Source organism: Suncus etruscus, chromosome 3, assembly GCF_024139225.1.
Source record: "Suncus etruscus isolate mSunEtr1 chromosome 3, mSunEtr1.pri.cur, whole genome shotgun sequence".
NCBI classification, from domain to species: Eukaryota; Metazoa; Chordata; class Mammalia; order Eulipotyphla; family Soricidae; genus Suncus; species Suncus etruscus.
Window position 1 is genome coordinate 109,068,450 of NC_064850.1, and position 15,221 is coordinate 109,083,670.

Sequence of the window (15,221 nt, forward strand, 5' to 3'; positions counted from 1 at the left end):
CCCACTCAGGTTTGATTCCCAGCACCCCATATGATTCCCTGAATCTGCCAGGAGTGATTCCTGAGTGCAAGCCAGGAGTAATCCAAAACCATGCCAGAGGCTGGAGCAATAGCACAGAGGATTATTCCATTATTCCCAGCATCCTACAAGATCCCCAGGGCCTACCAGAAGGAAATTCTGAACACAGAGCCAGAAGTAGCCCCTGGGTGCCACCAGGTGTGGCTCCAAAACAAACAAACAAAACCATACCAGTTGTGGCCCCAAAATAGTCAATCAATGACAACGACACATGATCTCAAAGTTACTCAGAAATTCCAGATCACTTCAACAACAAAGTCATGGAGAGCAGGAGCAAGGAGAGAGCTTACGGCATTTGCCTCTCATCTCACGGATCCAGGTTCAATCCCCAGGCCCACATATCATCCCAGCACTAGCAGAGATCACTCCTGAGCACAGAGCCAGGAATAAGTCCAGCACCACTTGGTGTGGCTCAAAACCTCACCTCAATGCTATTAAAATAAAACAATAACTAGAGGGCCCGGAGAGATAACACAGCGGCGTTTGCCTTGCAAGCAGCCGATCCAGGACCAAAGGTGGTTAGTTCGAAACCCAGTGCCTGCCAGGAGCTATTTCTGAGCAGACAGCCAGGAGTAACCCCTGAGCACCGCCGGGTGTGACCCAAAAAACCAAACCTTCTATACCTCAAGGACAAACTGTCTCCAAATAATCAGTCATACACCAAGGGACTTAGATGAGATAGACAGACAGACAGACAGGCATATACAAAATACCCTACAAGGGATTAAGATAGATGATACAGACAGGCAGGCAGGCAGGCAGGCAGGCAGGCAGGCAGGCAGACAGACAGACAGACACACACACACACACACACACACACACACACATATACAAAATGCCCCACAGTGATAATCTAATTCAAAATGTCTGGAAGCCACTGGTATTGTGGATGCAGGGAAGCAGGAACTCTCATGCACTGATCCTGGGACCATTGGTTTAGTCTCTCTGAAAAATGGAGGTTCTTCAGTTAGACTACAGCTCCCAGGAAAGGAGCAATAGAACAGCTGGTAGACCCAAGTTCAAACTCCACACACACACACACACACACACACACACACACACTACAGCTCCCAGGAAAGGAGCAATAGAACAGCTGGTAGACCCAAGTTTAAACTACACACACACACACACACACACACAGTCCATATGATCCCAGGGCCCAGCCGAAAGTGATCCCTGAGCACAAAGCTTGGAGTTAGTCCTGAGTACAACCAGGTGTGGCTGCAAAATATCAGAATTTTCATACTTTAGCAGACTTTATCTTTTGAAGGGGTTCATACAAGGATCAACTTTTTTTGTCATTGTTTTTGAGCCACACCTGGTAGCGATCAGGGTTATACCTAGCTCTATGCTCAGAAATTACTCCTGGCAGGCTCGGGGGACCATATGGAATGCCAGGGATCAAACCCGAATCCATCCCAGGTGGGTCGCATGCACAGAAAAACACCCTGTGCTATCTCTCTGGCCCTCAGGGATCAAATTAAATGAAACACTAACACCCTTCACTCCCACTATCTCTCTGACCCTGCACAGAATATTTGTTTTTTTATTATAGCAGTGTGATTTACCAAGTCATTCATAAGTACAGTCATTTCAGGCATTCAATGTTCTTTTTTGTTTGTTTGTTTGTTTTGTTTTGTTTTGTTTTGGGGGGGTAGTGCTCAGGGGTTATTCCTGGCTCCACGCTCAGAAATTGCTCCTGGCAGGCTCGGGGGACCATATGGGATGCCGAGATTCAAACCACCTACCTTCTGCATGCAAGACAAATGCCTTACCTCCATGCTATCTCTCCGGTCCCATATTCAATATTTTGATGCCAACCTTCCCTCCACCAGCATCCCTAGGGCCACATCCACCACCACAGAATGAAACTGAACAGACTTTGGCAAATGGTCTCCCCACTGCTCAGCAGAAAAACATCACAAAGGAGCATGAGGGAGCGGAGATGACATTCTCTGCTATAAAGTGTGGCCAGGACCATTCTGAAATGCTTCCAGAAGAGTCTTTGTTGAGCAACACATTTGAGTAACACTGTCTAGTTGACTGTAGTCATTACTTAGGAGAGAGCAACATTCTGTTGTTCCACGTGTTGGACAGAAAAAAAATCACCGTGAATTTACAGCCCTACTTGATATGTGAAAGACTGTCAGAACACACTAAATCATTTGTTGACAATTCACTGCAGGCCAGACTAACAAGCTCCCGAGAGGGTCATTACCTTAATATTGGTGATTCCTGGATGGCACCTACCACCTTGGGAAATTAGAATTCTCTTCGGAACATTAAAATTCCACGTTCTACTCTTCCTTAGGAATAAGCCTGTGCTGCCACTCGCCCAGAGTCTGTAAAGAACCAATCACGCCACTGCGAGCACGTTGGGCTATGGCTAAATAAAAGCCTTTCTTGGGGTTGAACAGTAGGAAGACGCTCGCTAAGCTCGCTAAGCACAGTGCTCGAGTGGGCTCAATCCCCAGCTCCGCAATATTCCTCTCAGCACCACCAGGAGTGATTCCTGAGCATAGAACCAGGAGTAATCCCTGAACCAATAGGGGTGTGACCCCAAAAGAAAGTGTCAAAAGATTTTCTAAACATTTCACAACCTAAAAAAATCCCGGGAAGATCTTTGTGACTCAAATACAATTTACATATATGCCAAGACCTCAGTGTAAAAAGCTGTGTCCTATTTTGTTTGGCTCGTTTTTGTATTGAAGTCTTCCCTGGCAATGCTCAAGGCTTACTCTTGGCTGTGTGCTCAAAAACTACTCCTGGTGGGATTCAAAAAACCATCTGGGGCGATGGAGATTGTGCCCAGACTGGCCCTCATGCAAGGTGCTGGTAAGTTTTAAAGTAAGGCCCCTCATGCCTTACCTAAGACTATATTTATTTGGATGAAGGGGGTAGATACCACACCTAACTGTGCTCAGAGGCTCCTCCTGGCTCTGTGCTCAGAGGGAAATCACTCCTGGCAGTGCTTGGGAGACCACATCAGGTTCTTGGAATCTAAATTTGGCCATATCCAAGGCAAGAACCTTTACCTTCTGAATTATCACTCTGATCCTTAAAAAGTTATGTTTTTGTTTTATTTTTTTTTGTTTTTGGGCCACACCCGGCAGTGCTCAGGGGTTACTCCTGGCTGTCTGCTCAGAAATAGCTCCTGGCAGGCACAGGGGACCATATGGTACACCGGGATTCGAACCAACCACCTTTGGTCCTGGATCGGCTGCTTGCAAGGCAAATGCCACTGTGCTATCTCTCCGGGCCCAAAAGTTATGTTTTAAACATAACAGATAAACTTGGGACTAAAGCGATAACACAGCAGTAAGGCGTTTGTTTGCCTTGCAGGTGGCTGCCCAGATGAACCTGGGTTTGATCCCCTGCATTCCATATAGTCCTCGGGGCCAGGAGTGATTTCTGAGCGCAGAGCCAGGAGTAAGCCCTGTGCGTCACTGGATGTGGCCCAAAACACAAAAACAAAAACAAACAAACAAAAAACAGAAAAAAAATAGATAAACCAGTGTTTGCCAAAGTGGGCACTACCACCCCTACTGAGTCACTAAGCCACTCCAGAGGGACAGTAGAATGCTTAGGAGGTACATACTATTTCCTCTCTTAATGATGGTATGTTCCCAGCAGACACCCAGCAGAGGTCTATTTGTGTGTCTGAAAAGGTTACACAAATAAGTCTGAACAACAAAAAACAAACAAACAAATAAGTCTGAACACTTCTAAAAAGGTGGCAGTAATACAAATAAGTCTGAACACTTCTAACAGTAGCTATGAGATACCGATCTATTCTAGTCAAAGAAAATTCCCTGTACACAGTCTGGCCATGAAGACCTTGATTAAAAGTCCCTCTTCTCCCCACAGGCTCTTATGATCCATAGTACCCTCAGAGGTACTGGGAAGTAAAGAGTCATTCTCTTTAAAAGACACTCTAAGGACCAGACAGGTAGTACAGGGATTAGGTGCTTGTCTTGCCCATGGCAGATTCTAGCTCAACTGATCCCAGATATCACAGGGATATCACACCTATAAACAGTGCCAAGTTTGATCCCTCAGCACAGAGACAGGAGTACAGCTGAATGTGAGGGCCCCCCCCAAATAATAAAATAAAGACAGCTTAAGTGGATCAGAGAAATAGTATAGGTCACTCAGTTTACATGCTGAAATCCCCATTCAATTCCCAGCATCACATACGACCCAGCTACTAGCCCATAAGCACTGCCTGGTACTTGGTGCCACAACACTGAATGCCTGAATAACTGTACTAATATTTCTGGGTATTACGGCCCGAATACCCAGAAAAAAATACATAAAGACAAACTAATTACAATAACCTAATTTCAAAAACTACAACCTTGGGCTGGAGCCTTTGTACAGAAGGTAGGGCAGGGGCCAGAGAGATAGCATGGAGTTAGGGTGTTTGCCTTGCATGTGGAAGGTCAGTTCAAATCCCGGCATCCCATATGGTCCCTTGAGCCTGCCAGGAGCGATTTCTGAGTGTAGAGGCATGAATAACCCCTGAGCGCTGCCGGGTGTGACCCAAAACCAAAAAAAAAAAAAAAAAAAAAAAAAAAACAATAGGGCAAATATCTGCCTTGCAGGGGCCAGAGAGATAGCACAGTGGTAAGGCGTTTGCCTTGCATGCAGAAGGATGGTGGTTCAAATCCCGGCGCCCCATATGGTCCCCGAGCCTGCCGGGGTGATTTCTAAGCAAAGCCAGGAGTGGCCCCTGAGGGCTGTCGGGTGTGACCAAAAAAAAAAATATATATATATATATATATATATCTGCCTTGCAGAGCTAACCTAACTTCGATCCTCAGTATCTCATATGGTCCCCTCAGCACTGCCAGGTGTGATCCCTGAGCTCAGAGCCCAAAAACTAACAGAAAATCTGCAGCCTCTACTACCAGCACTGGAACTGTGAGCACCAACCAGTAATCTGAGGGTGTAGCAGCAGAACCTTTATGGGAAGCAGAGCAAGATCCTGAGTAAGGAGATTTTAGAAAAGATGTCCAAGGCGAAAGTGAGGTAGGTGCTAAAGAGGAAAGAGAATGAGAGAAAGCAGAAAGCTGGAGAGAGGGAAGGGAAGAAGAGGAGAAAGGAAGGAAGACAGGAGAGGGGAGGAGAGGGCGAAGGCAAGTGCCATGAAGTAGGAGTGAGGGAAGCCACTAAGGTGAGGCCCCTGGGCTCCAGCTGGCAGTGGAAAGAAAGGGGTAGATGTGGGTTGGGTGTGAAGCAGGAGGGAAAAGGTCTGCAGGGGACCTGTCATACCTGGTGATTTGCTGGGAAGCAGGGGAGGGAGACTCCCAGATTTCTGGCTAACATAACTGGAGCTCTGACTCAGCATGTAGGGCTCTCCAGGCACACCTCAAGGGTGAAGAGTCTCATACTAAGAGGGAGCTGTTGGGGCTGGAGAGATAGCATGGAGGTAAGGTATTTGCCTTGAACACAGAGGGTCAGTGGTTCAAATCCTGGCATCCCACATGTTCCCCTGAGCCTGCCAGGAGTGATTTCTGAGTGTAGAGCCAGGAGTAATTCCTGAGCAATGCTGGGTGTGACCCCCCCCCCAAAAAAAAGAGGAATCTGTCTGGACCCTGTAGCAGGGAGATGGCTGGGCAGAGTGTCAAGGTGAATTCAAGTTCCTTCTCTCCAGCAAAAGACTGGGGAGCTGGGCCCGGAGAGATAGCACAATGGCGTTTGCCTTGCAAGCAGCCGATCCAGGACCAAAGGTGGTTGGTTCGAATCCCGATGTCCCATATGGCCCCCCGTGCCTGCCAGGAGCTATTTCTGAGCAGACAGCCAGGAGTAACCCCTGAGCACCGCCGGGTATGGCCCAAAAACCAAAAAAAAAAAAAAGACGGGGAGCTGTACTGGGGAAAAGAGAACACGGGAAGGAGGGGCTGGTAAGATAATACAGCTGGGAGGGCATTTGCCTTGCACGCACTCAACACAGGTTCAATCCCTGGCATCCCACATGGTCATCCAAGGACTGTCAGGAAGGAGGCCTGAGTGCAGAGCCAGGAGTCAACCCAGAGCAACCAAAAACCAAAAAAGTTTAAAACTTTATTTTTTTTTGGATTGTTTTAAACTTAAGGAGAACACTTTACCACCTGGGAGGGAGGTTCTGAGAAACAGGGGGGCTTAATGGAAAACACAGCCATGGATTTAGAAAGGAGGATGTAGGGGAGCCCCCAAATCCCCATCACCACCAAAAGGAAGCTTTTCAGAAGATTGAGTCGCTGGTCGCAATTCTACCTGTCACCACGTGGCTGGAAGGTGATCGAGGTCTTCCAGCCCTGCTGAAACCGCAAGTCTCGGTGGACCCAGTTTTGCTGCAGATGATCAGATAAAGGCACGTGGGGGGGCGGGGAGTAGTGCAAAGGAAGATTCTTCCAGACTTCTGCACTGTAGCCAGTCAGTCCTTAGGGCTCTCACAAAGCAGTTCCTATTTAGCCAATAGGCCATAATGTCAGGGGCTATCAGAGCTACAGGCTTCTGAGAGAGGACAGAAGGGGCAAGGAGGGCCCGGAGAGATAGCACAAGGGCATTTGCCTTGCAAGCAGCCGATCCAGGACCAAAGGTGGTTGGTTCGAATCCTGGTGTCCCATATAGTCCCTAGTGCCTGCCAGGAGCTATTTCTGAGCAGACAGCCCTGAGCACCGCTGGGTATGGCAAAAAAAAAAAAAAAAAAAGAAGAAGAAGGGGAGAGGAGAGAGGCAAGCAGCTGGAGTTATTCCCTGAAGCTCTCATCCACTCCCTGCCAAGTCCACAGCAGCAAGAAGCCGCTTCCCTGTTTCTATCCCCTCGACTTCATCTTCGCCACGGAGGCCACATTACTGCTGCTATTCAAAAACCCCAGGAGAAAGCAGGGGACAGAGTCAAATAGTGCTGCTCTGGTTTCCCCCCAAACACAATTTCTTAGTCCCTGTGAAGATGAAGTCAAGAAGCTAGAAACAAAGCTGCAACGAGAGAGCAATTACCCTGAAAGCTTCCCCCACTTCGGTTCAGATTAAGGCAGCTGAGCTGTTCTAGAACCTTCCGACCTGGTGCTAACAATGTTCAGATTTTGACTCGGCAGTGAGCCCTTATGAGGTGAAGCAGAACCCCTTCAAGGTTAAGATGCTTTCCTGGAAAATGGGCACCAAGGGCATGACACAGGAGTCTCTCCTCGGGAATTCTCTGGCCTTTTTCTTAAACTCCAGACTGTCAGAGAAGATTCATTCACTTTGTGCAATTCCTAGCATTCAGCTGGATGGATTGCAAATACAATTTATAAAAATAAAAGGCACCGGATCATACTCGGCTATGCTCAGGACTTTATCCTGGTTTTGGTTCTCAGAGATCAAGCCCATAGGGGCTATGGGTACCATGTGGGGTGCCAGGGATGAAACCCGGGTTGGCCATATGCAAAGCAAGTAAGTACCTTACCTGCTGTACTACAGCTCCGGCCCCTGCAAATACTTTTTTATGAAAACCCCACGACTCACAGAGCCTTTCTTTCACAGCTGACTCAGACATAGTGTATCCCAGCCCCAATCCTACCACCAGAGTCAACCTCCCCCACCAATGCCCCAGGTGTTCTCCCTCCCAGGCCACCAAACCCACCTCCTTGACAGGCAGAGTTTTCAGTTTGGTGGTTGTGGTTTGGGCCTCCTCTCAGTGCTGTCGACTCTGTGGCTTGGCTATACAGTCATCCCACCCCCCTTACTACCCTTGACCCTGGCCCCCCCATGATTTCCACCCACCTCTTCTTACTCTGACCTCAATGTCACTCTGATTCTCCCTCTGTACTTATCCTTCCTGCATCTTGGGGAGGAGGGTGATCAAGTTACTGTGCCTTTTAATACTTTGCATTCCTCTGACCAGTTATTCTTTAAATTAGTTCTTCAAATAAAATGATTCTACTTTGGGCCCGGAGAGATAGCACAGCGGTGTTTGCCTTGCAAGCAGCCCATCCAGGACCAAAGGTAGTTGGTTCGAATCCCGGTGTCCCATATGGTCCCCCGTGCCTGCCAGGAGCTATTTCTGAGCAGACAGCCAGGAGTAACTCCTGAGCACAGCCGGGTGTGACCCAAAAACCAAAAAAAAAAAAAAAAAAAAACAAAAATGATTCTACTTTACTAGAATATAAATTAAAAAGTAGCACAACAGGGCGGGAGAGATAGCACAGCGGTAAGGTGTTTGCCTTGCATGCAGCTGATTCGAACATACAGTGGTTCAAATCCTGGCATCCCATATGGTCCTCTGAGCCTGCCAGGAGACTTCTGAGCTCAGAGCCCTGAGCGCTGCCAAAAACCAAAAAAAAAAAAAAAAAAGTAGCAAAACATCATATAGAGTTTGCTGCATTAAAATTTTCTAGGGGTTGGAGGGATAGTACAGTGGGTAATGGGTAAGGCACTTGCCTTACATGAGGAAGACCTGGGTTCAATCCTCAGTATCTCTTACGGTCCCCTGAGTACCCACAGGAGTGATTCTTGAGTGCAGAGCCAGGAACAGTCCCTGAGCATTGCCAGATGTGGCCCAAAAACAAAAACAAAAGTACATTACTGGGCCCGGAGAGATAGCATAGCGGTGTTTGCCTTGCAAGCAGCCGATCCAGGACCTAAGGTGGTTGGTTCGAATCCCGGTGTCCCATATGGTCCCCCTTGCCTGCCAGGAGCTATTTCTGAGCAGACAGCCAGGAGTAACCCCTGAGCACCGCCAGGTGTGGCCCAAAAACCAAAAAAAAAAAAAAAAAAGTACATTACTAAAGAAGCTGGAGAGATAGCAAGGTAGGTAGGGCACTTGCCTTGCACAAAGCCAACCTAAATTCTATCCCTGTATAAGGTCCCCTACGCCCTGCCAAAAATGATCCCTGAGCACAGAACCAGGAGTAAGCCCTGAGCATCAACAAGTGTGGCCCAAAACAAGCACAACAAAAGCATCCTAAACGCACAGTAGAAAGGAAAGAACAGTTGCTCCAGGACTAATCCACCATCCCACAGCATCACAGCACAGACCATGTGGGAGAAAGCTCCAAAGCCTGCATTTCTGGAAAGGAAACACCAAGAAGGTTTTCTGACAGCAGCGCCCAACCCATGCTGGGATCGGTCCTGAAACATAAGGAACAAATCTCCACCCCAAAGAGCCAAAAGAAACAGGGAGGCTTGGGGTGAAGCTACAAAGAAAGCAGCTGGGGATAAAATAACAGCAAAACACTGGAATGTTTGATAGGAAAAGACTGAAAACAAAGCCACCGCGTGGGTCAAACTGCACAGTGATGAAAGAGTCAGTCCAGGAGGCCACCAGCATTGTGAGGAGTGTTTTTTAATTAAATAAAATGAACAGATAACCGCAGTGTGAATGACCTTCATGCCATAGAACTTCACACATAAAAAAACACTGCAAGTGGGCAAAGATGGCATTACTATTTCACCACCATTTCAAAACAAAAACTGAGGAGCTGGAGCAATAGCACAGCAGGTAGGACATTTGGCTTACACACAGCCAATGCAGGTTCGATCCCCATTTGACTTCCCATATGATCCTCTGAACACCACCAGGAGTAATTCGAGTGAAGTCAGGAGTAACCCCTGAGCATTGCTAGGTCACACCCGGTGGCACTCACTCAGGGGTTATTCCTGGCTCTCAGAAATTGCATCTGGCAGTCTTAGGGGACTATATGGAAAACCGGGAATCTAACCACCATCCTGTCCTGGGTAAACCACATTCAAGGCAGATGCCCTACCGCTGTGCTAGCTCTCTGGCCCAGGAAGCGTACTCTTATGAAGCATTAAATAATAAGCAAAATCATGCACATAAGCACACACACATGCCCATGTGTGCTGTGCCTTGGGGTAAGGACCAGGATGTTCAGATATGGCCAAGAGAGGTCGAACCATCCAAGTCCTGGATGTGCCTGCAGATGGTTTGGGGCCTAAAGCCCTGCCCTACCCAGCTGACCCTCAGGAGAGGCCTGAGCACTGGAATGGACTCCCCTATTCCTCTCAATACCACTGGGTATGGCCCCCATACAGCCTTCCTAGGAGACACCATCCAAGTTGACACCAACCAAGTTGCTGCAACCACCTCCCTCATTTGTTTTGTGTGGGTTTTTTTGTTGTTGTTGTTGTTTTGTTTTTTGGGTCACACCCGGCAGCACTCAGGGGTTACTCCTGGCTTTACGCTCAGAAATCTCTTCTGGCAAGCTCAGGAGACCGTATGGGATGCCGGGATTTGAACCACAGACCTGCTGCATGCAAGGCTAAACGCCTTACCTCCATGCTCTCTCTCTCTCTGGCCCCCACCTCCTTCATTTAAAAATTTTTTTAACTTATTAAAAGGTCTGGGCCCCCACCTAATGGCATTCAGGGCTTTTTTTTTTTTTGGGGGGGGGGGTTTGGGTCACACCCAGCAGCACTCAGGGGTTACTCCTGGCTCCATACTCAGAAATCGCCCCAGCAGGCATGGGGGACCATATGGGATGCCAGGATTCGAACCACTGCCTTACCGCTGTGCTATCTCTCCAGTCCCGCCATTCAGGGCTTTGATCAAGAATGGCTACCAGTGGCGCTAGAACTATACAGAGTATCAGATCTGGATCAGGATCAGCTCCATGCAAAAGTGCCTTAACCCCAACACTAGTTCTCTAGGCCTCACCCTCATTTTTAAATCCAGGCAGTGGAATCAAAAGACACACACCAAAGCATCTGCCACTACCCACCTCTAAAGGATAAGCAAGCGTTTGGGGCTGGCTAGAGTTCTGAGCATCACTCAAAGGTAGCTCACCCAGGCCTTGCCATTCAAAGCCTTCTGCAAAAGACTTGTGAGTATTAAGCTGAAATTGGTGGGGCTCCATAAAAGGGCCCTGGACCATAGAGCTAAGAGTGAGTGTGTATCCTCTGAATTACCAATTTTTCTTTTTTTTGGTTTTTGGGCCATACCCGGCAGTGCTCAGGGGTTACTCCTGGCTGTGTGCTCAGAAATAGCTCCTGGGGGCCGGAGAGATAGCATGGAGGTAAGGCGTTTCCTTTCATGCAGAAGGTCATCGGTTCGAATCCCGGAGTCCCATATGGTCCCCCGAGCCTGCCAGGAGCGATTCCTGAGCATGAAGCCAGGAGTAACCCCTGAGCGCTGCTGGGTGTGACCCAAAAACCAAAAAAAAAAAAAAAAAGAAATAGCTCCTGGCAGGCACGGGGGACCATATGGGACACCGGGATTCAAACCAACCACCTTAGGTCCTGGATTGGCTGCTTGCAAGGCAAACACCGCTGTGCTATCTCTCCGGGCCCACCAGTTTCATTTTTATTAGTGCAGAAATTTCATTAGTTTTGATGGGCATTGGAGTTGGAGTTCAGTGGTAGAGCATTTTTCTTGGTTGTATGAAGCCATGGCCTGCCTCCATGGCACCATTAAACCAAAACCAAACAAACAAGTGTTGAAGAACAAGTAACAATGAGGAGTCCAATTTTATAGAAAATTCATTCTTTGGGGCCGGCGAGGTGGCGCTAGAGGTAAGGTGTCTGCCTTGCAAGCGCTAGCCAAGGAAAGGACCACGGTTCGATCCCCTGGCGTCCCATATGGTCCCCCCAAGCCAGGGCCAATTTCTGAGTGTATAGCCAGGAGTGACCCCTGAGCATCTAACGGGTGTGGCCCGAAAAACCAAAAAAAAAAAAAAAAAAAAAAAGAAAATGCATTCTTTCCTAAGACAGATGGAGCAGAATCAGGTAGTATCAGTTTCCTACTAGTTACCGTGTTTTCTTTTCTGAGAGGAGTTGAGTAGTAATTGGGTATGGATTTCCAGTGCCGGGACAACCCTGCATCCAGTCCTTTATGTCATTTCCCAAGCCTCCTGGCCCTTGTCCTTAATGCAAGCACAGAAAAGTGTATTTACATGAACAGATATGAGAAAGAAGTCTCAGTCTAGCACGTCCAAACAGCTTCTGAACTCCCTCAGCATTCCATCCTAAAACCATAGTGAGGGGCCAAGGCAACAGCAAATGGCACTTGTCTTGCACGCAGCAGACCAGGGTTCAGTCCCCAGCATCACACACGGTCCTCTAAATGATTCCAGAGCTCAGTCAAGATACATCCCTGCAGCCATCCACTGCCAAGCGACTGGGTAGAGCTGGAAGTATTTGCAAACCACAGAAGAATACACATGACTACCAGCTTGGGCCACTTTCTAACTAACACAGACTCCATGTACCCATGTCCCTGAAAAACAGGCAACAGGACTGGCCTGGGACAGAGGAGGGACAGCCCCAGGGAAGGAAAAGCAAGAGGATAGAGGATAGGGCGACTCACCCATTTTCCCCATTCAGGAGAATATACATGTATGAGTACTGGGGGCCTAGAAACTGCTTTACTGAAACTCTTTTGGGGAGAGGAGGTGCCAGTGCCGCACCCAATGATGCTCAGAGTTTATCCTATACTCAGGGAGCACTCCTAGTAAGGTTCAGGGGATCATATATGGGATCATATGAAGTACTGCTCAGACTCTTCATAGAATTTTCAGGGCTCAGACAACTCCTTCAGACAAGCAGCAAGAGTTGCCCATGGCCAAGACAGACACCCTCCCCAACACCACCTGCATACAAACAGCCATGCACAGTGATTTGATCATTTGCTCACACTGCACTTGAGCCAACCCTCACTTCTTAAGTCCACCATTCCCAAGTCCCACCTCATCTCAAACCCCTCCACACCACACCACCTTGCCTACATGTCCGGGCCTTGGTCTTGCTTCCCACCTCAAGGACTTTGCACCTGCCAGACACCCTGCCCAGCCCAAGCACATCAGTTCTTCCCACATATGACCCACTTCACCATTCTCTACCATGGCAGATTGATCCTTGTGTTAGGTATCATCAGCCTAACTGCTGTGTCGTCTACTTTTATAGTACCCAACTCCACCACTGCACCCCAGAACCCCACACTAGTCCTGCTCAATGTTTTATGCGCAACGCCCAAGACATGCCTGATGATATTAGAACAAATGAAAGGTGCAACCTGGCAGAAAAACAGGTGTGGGACAACGAGGGGTGGGGGAGGTGGGGAGGGCACTCAGGTTACACACCACCTTCATTTCCAGATCAAGTCACACAGGAAACAAGGAGGAGACACCTCCAAACCTCAATGAACACATTCCTCCAGGGACCATGCAGTATTCTGGACTTCAGCTGGCATCCAGAGCCCCCAGAGCCCACTTACCTCTGTTCTTGAGAAGGCACCTCCAGATCCTCTTCAGAATCACCCTTTAAAAAAAAGAGCACACTTCAGTATTTCTTTCAAAGGAACATACCAAAAAAGTCCCTGTAATGACACACTTCTGCTATAAGCATCAGAGTAAGGAACTTTTTAGGGGGAAGTGTTTGGGGCCACACCTGACAGTGCTCAGGGAACTTCTGTGGCAGAGATCAGGGGACCCTGTGTAGTGCCAGGGACTAGGGTGTGTGCAAGACTAATGCTATCTCTCTGGCCCCAGGCTAATGAACTTGGAGCGAATGTCAGACTGTGACAAACTGTCACAGGTAAACACCTGCGGGAAGAATGACTTGACTTGGAAGGACGGAAGGACATTACTCAAGAGTCTGAGCATCTACAGCTGGCGAGTGGCTCCTGCTCTGGGGCTTTTCAACTTTCTCTACCCACAATCCCTTCTCTCCTGAGAGGGTTTTATGCGACCCCAGCTATATTAAATATAATACATAAAACTATATAAATAGGGGCAAAGCCATTGCACTTAGACGAAGCACAAAGCAGGGAGGACATTTGCCTTACATGCAGCCAACCCAAATTCGATCCTCCACATCCCACAGGGACCCCTGAGCCAACCAGGAGTGATTTTGGAGTGCAGAACCAAGCACATAATATCTGAGCAGAATATCTGGGTGTGGCCTAAACACCAAAAAACGGTAAAAATAGGGCCTAAGATAGATAGCACAGCGGCAGGGCATTCGCCTTGCACCGGGTCAACCCAAAATGAACCAACGTTTAATTCACAGCATCCCATTTGTCCTCTGAACCTATCAGGAGAGATTTCTGAGTGCAGAACCAGCACTAATCCAAGTGCCACAAGTGTGGCCCAACCCCCCCCCAATAAAAGGTAAAAATATAAGTATTTTTTATTTTTTTTTTGGGTTTTTTTTTTTTTTTTTTTTTTTTTTTTGGGCCTCACCCGGCGGTGCTCAGGGGTTACTCCTGGCTGTCTGCTCAGAAATAGCTCCTGGCAGGCACGGGGGACCATATGGGACACCGGGATTCAAACCAACCACCTTTGGTCCTAGATTGGCTGCTTGCAAGGCAAACGCCACTGTGCTATCTCTCCGGGCCCAAGTATATTGTATTTTTATAAAAATAAAGATAAGGGGGCCAGAATGATAGCTCAGTGGTAGGGTGTTTGCCTTTCACGTGGCTAATCCAGGACGGACCACTGTTCGATCCCCCGGCGTCCCATATCCCCAAGCCAGGAGCGATTTCTGAGCGCATAGCCAGGAGTAACCCCTGAGCATCGCTGGATGTGGCCCAAAAACCAAAAAAAAAACAAAAAAACAAAAGATAAGGTATATATATATATATTTTTTTTTTTTTTGGTTTTTGGGCCACACCCAGCGGTGCTCAGGGGTTACTCCTGGCTGTCTGCTCAGAAATAGCTCCTGGCAGGCACGGGGGACCATATGGGACACCGGGATTCGAACCAACCACCTTTGGTCCTGGATCGGCTGCTTGCAAGGCAAACGCCGCTGTGCTATCTCTCCGGGCCCAGATAAGGTATATTTTTATATAAATATACAAAATAGTTCCTTCAGATCAAACATTTACTGACAGTAAATGGTAAAGAAATTTAAGGTAGGGGCTGGAGAGAGAACATAGAGGTGGTGCGTTTGCCTTGCATGCTGAAGGACAGTGGTTTGAATCCCGGCATCCTATATGGTCCCCTGAGCCTGCCAGGAACGATTTCTGAGCAGAGAGCCAGGAGTAACCCCTGAGCAATACCAGGTGTGACCCAAAAACAAAACAAAATAAAAATTTAAGGTAAGTCTCCCCACCTTTTCCCATTCAGTTAGTTACTCAACAGCACAGAAGTTGCAGCCTGGGGCCGGCGTGGTGGCGATAGAGGTAAGGTGTCTGCCTTGCCAGCGCTAGCCTAGGATGGACCG

At 48.1% G+C, this 15,221-nt stretch overlaps 1 protein-coding gene across 1 annotated transcript in view; it reads right to left on the bottom strand.

The window, feature by feature from the left end:
* The window catches only part of TMEM131L (transmembrane 131 like), a 156,724-nt gene that overhangs the window by 131,983 nt on the left and 9,520 nt on the right, over nucleotides 1-15,221 (bottom strand). The window contains exon 3 of the mRNA XM_049769635.1: nucleotides 13,273-13,316. Coding sequence (XP_049625592.1) covers nucleotides 13,273-13,316 — 44 coding nt within the window. The remainder of the gene's footprint in view (nucleotides 1-13,272; nucleotides 13,317-15,221) is intronic.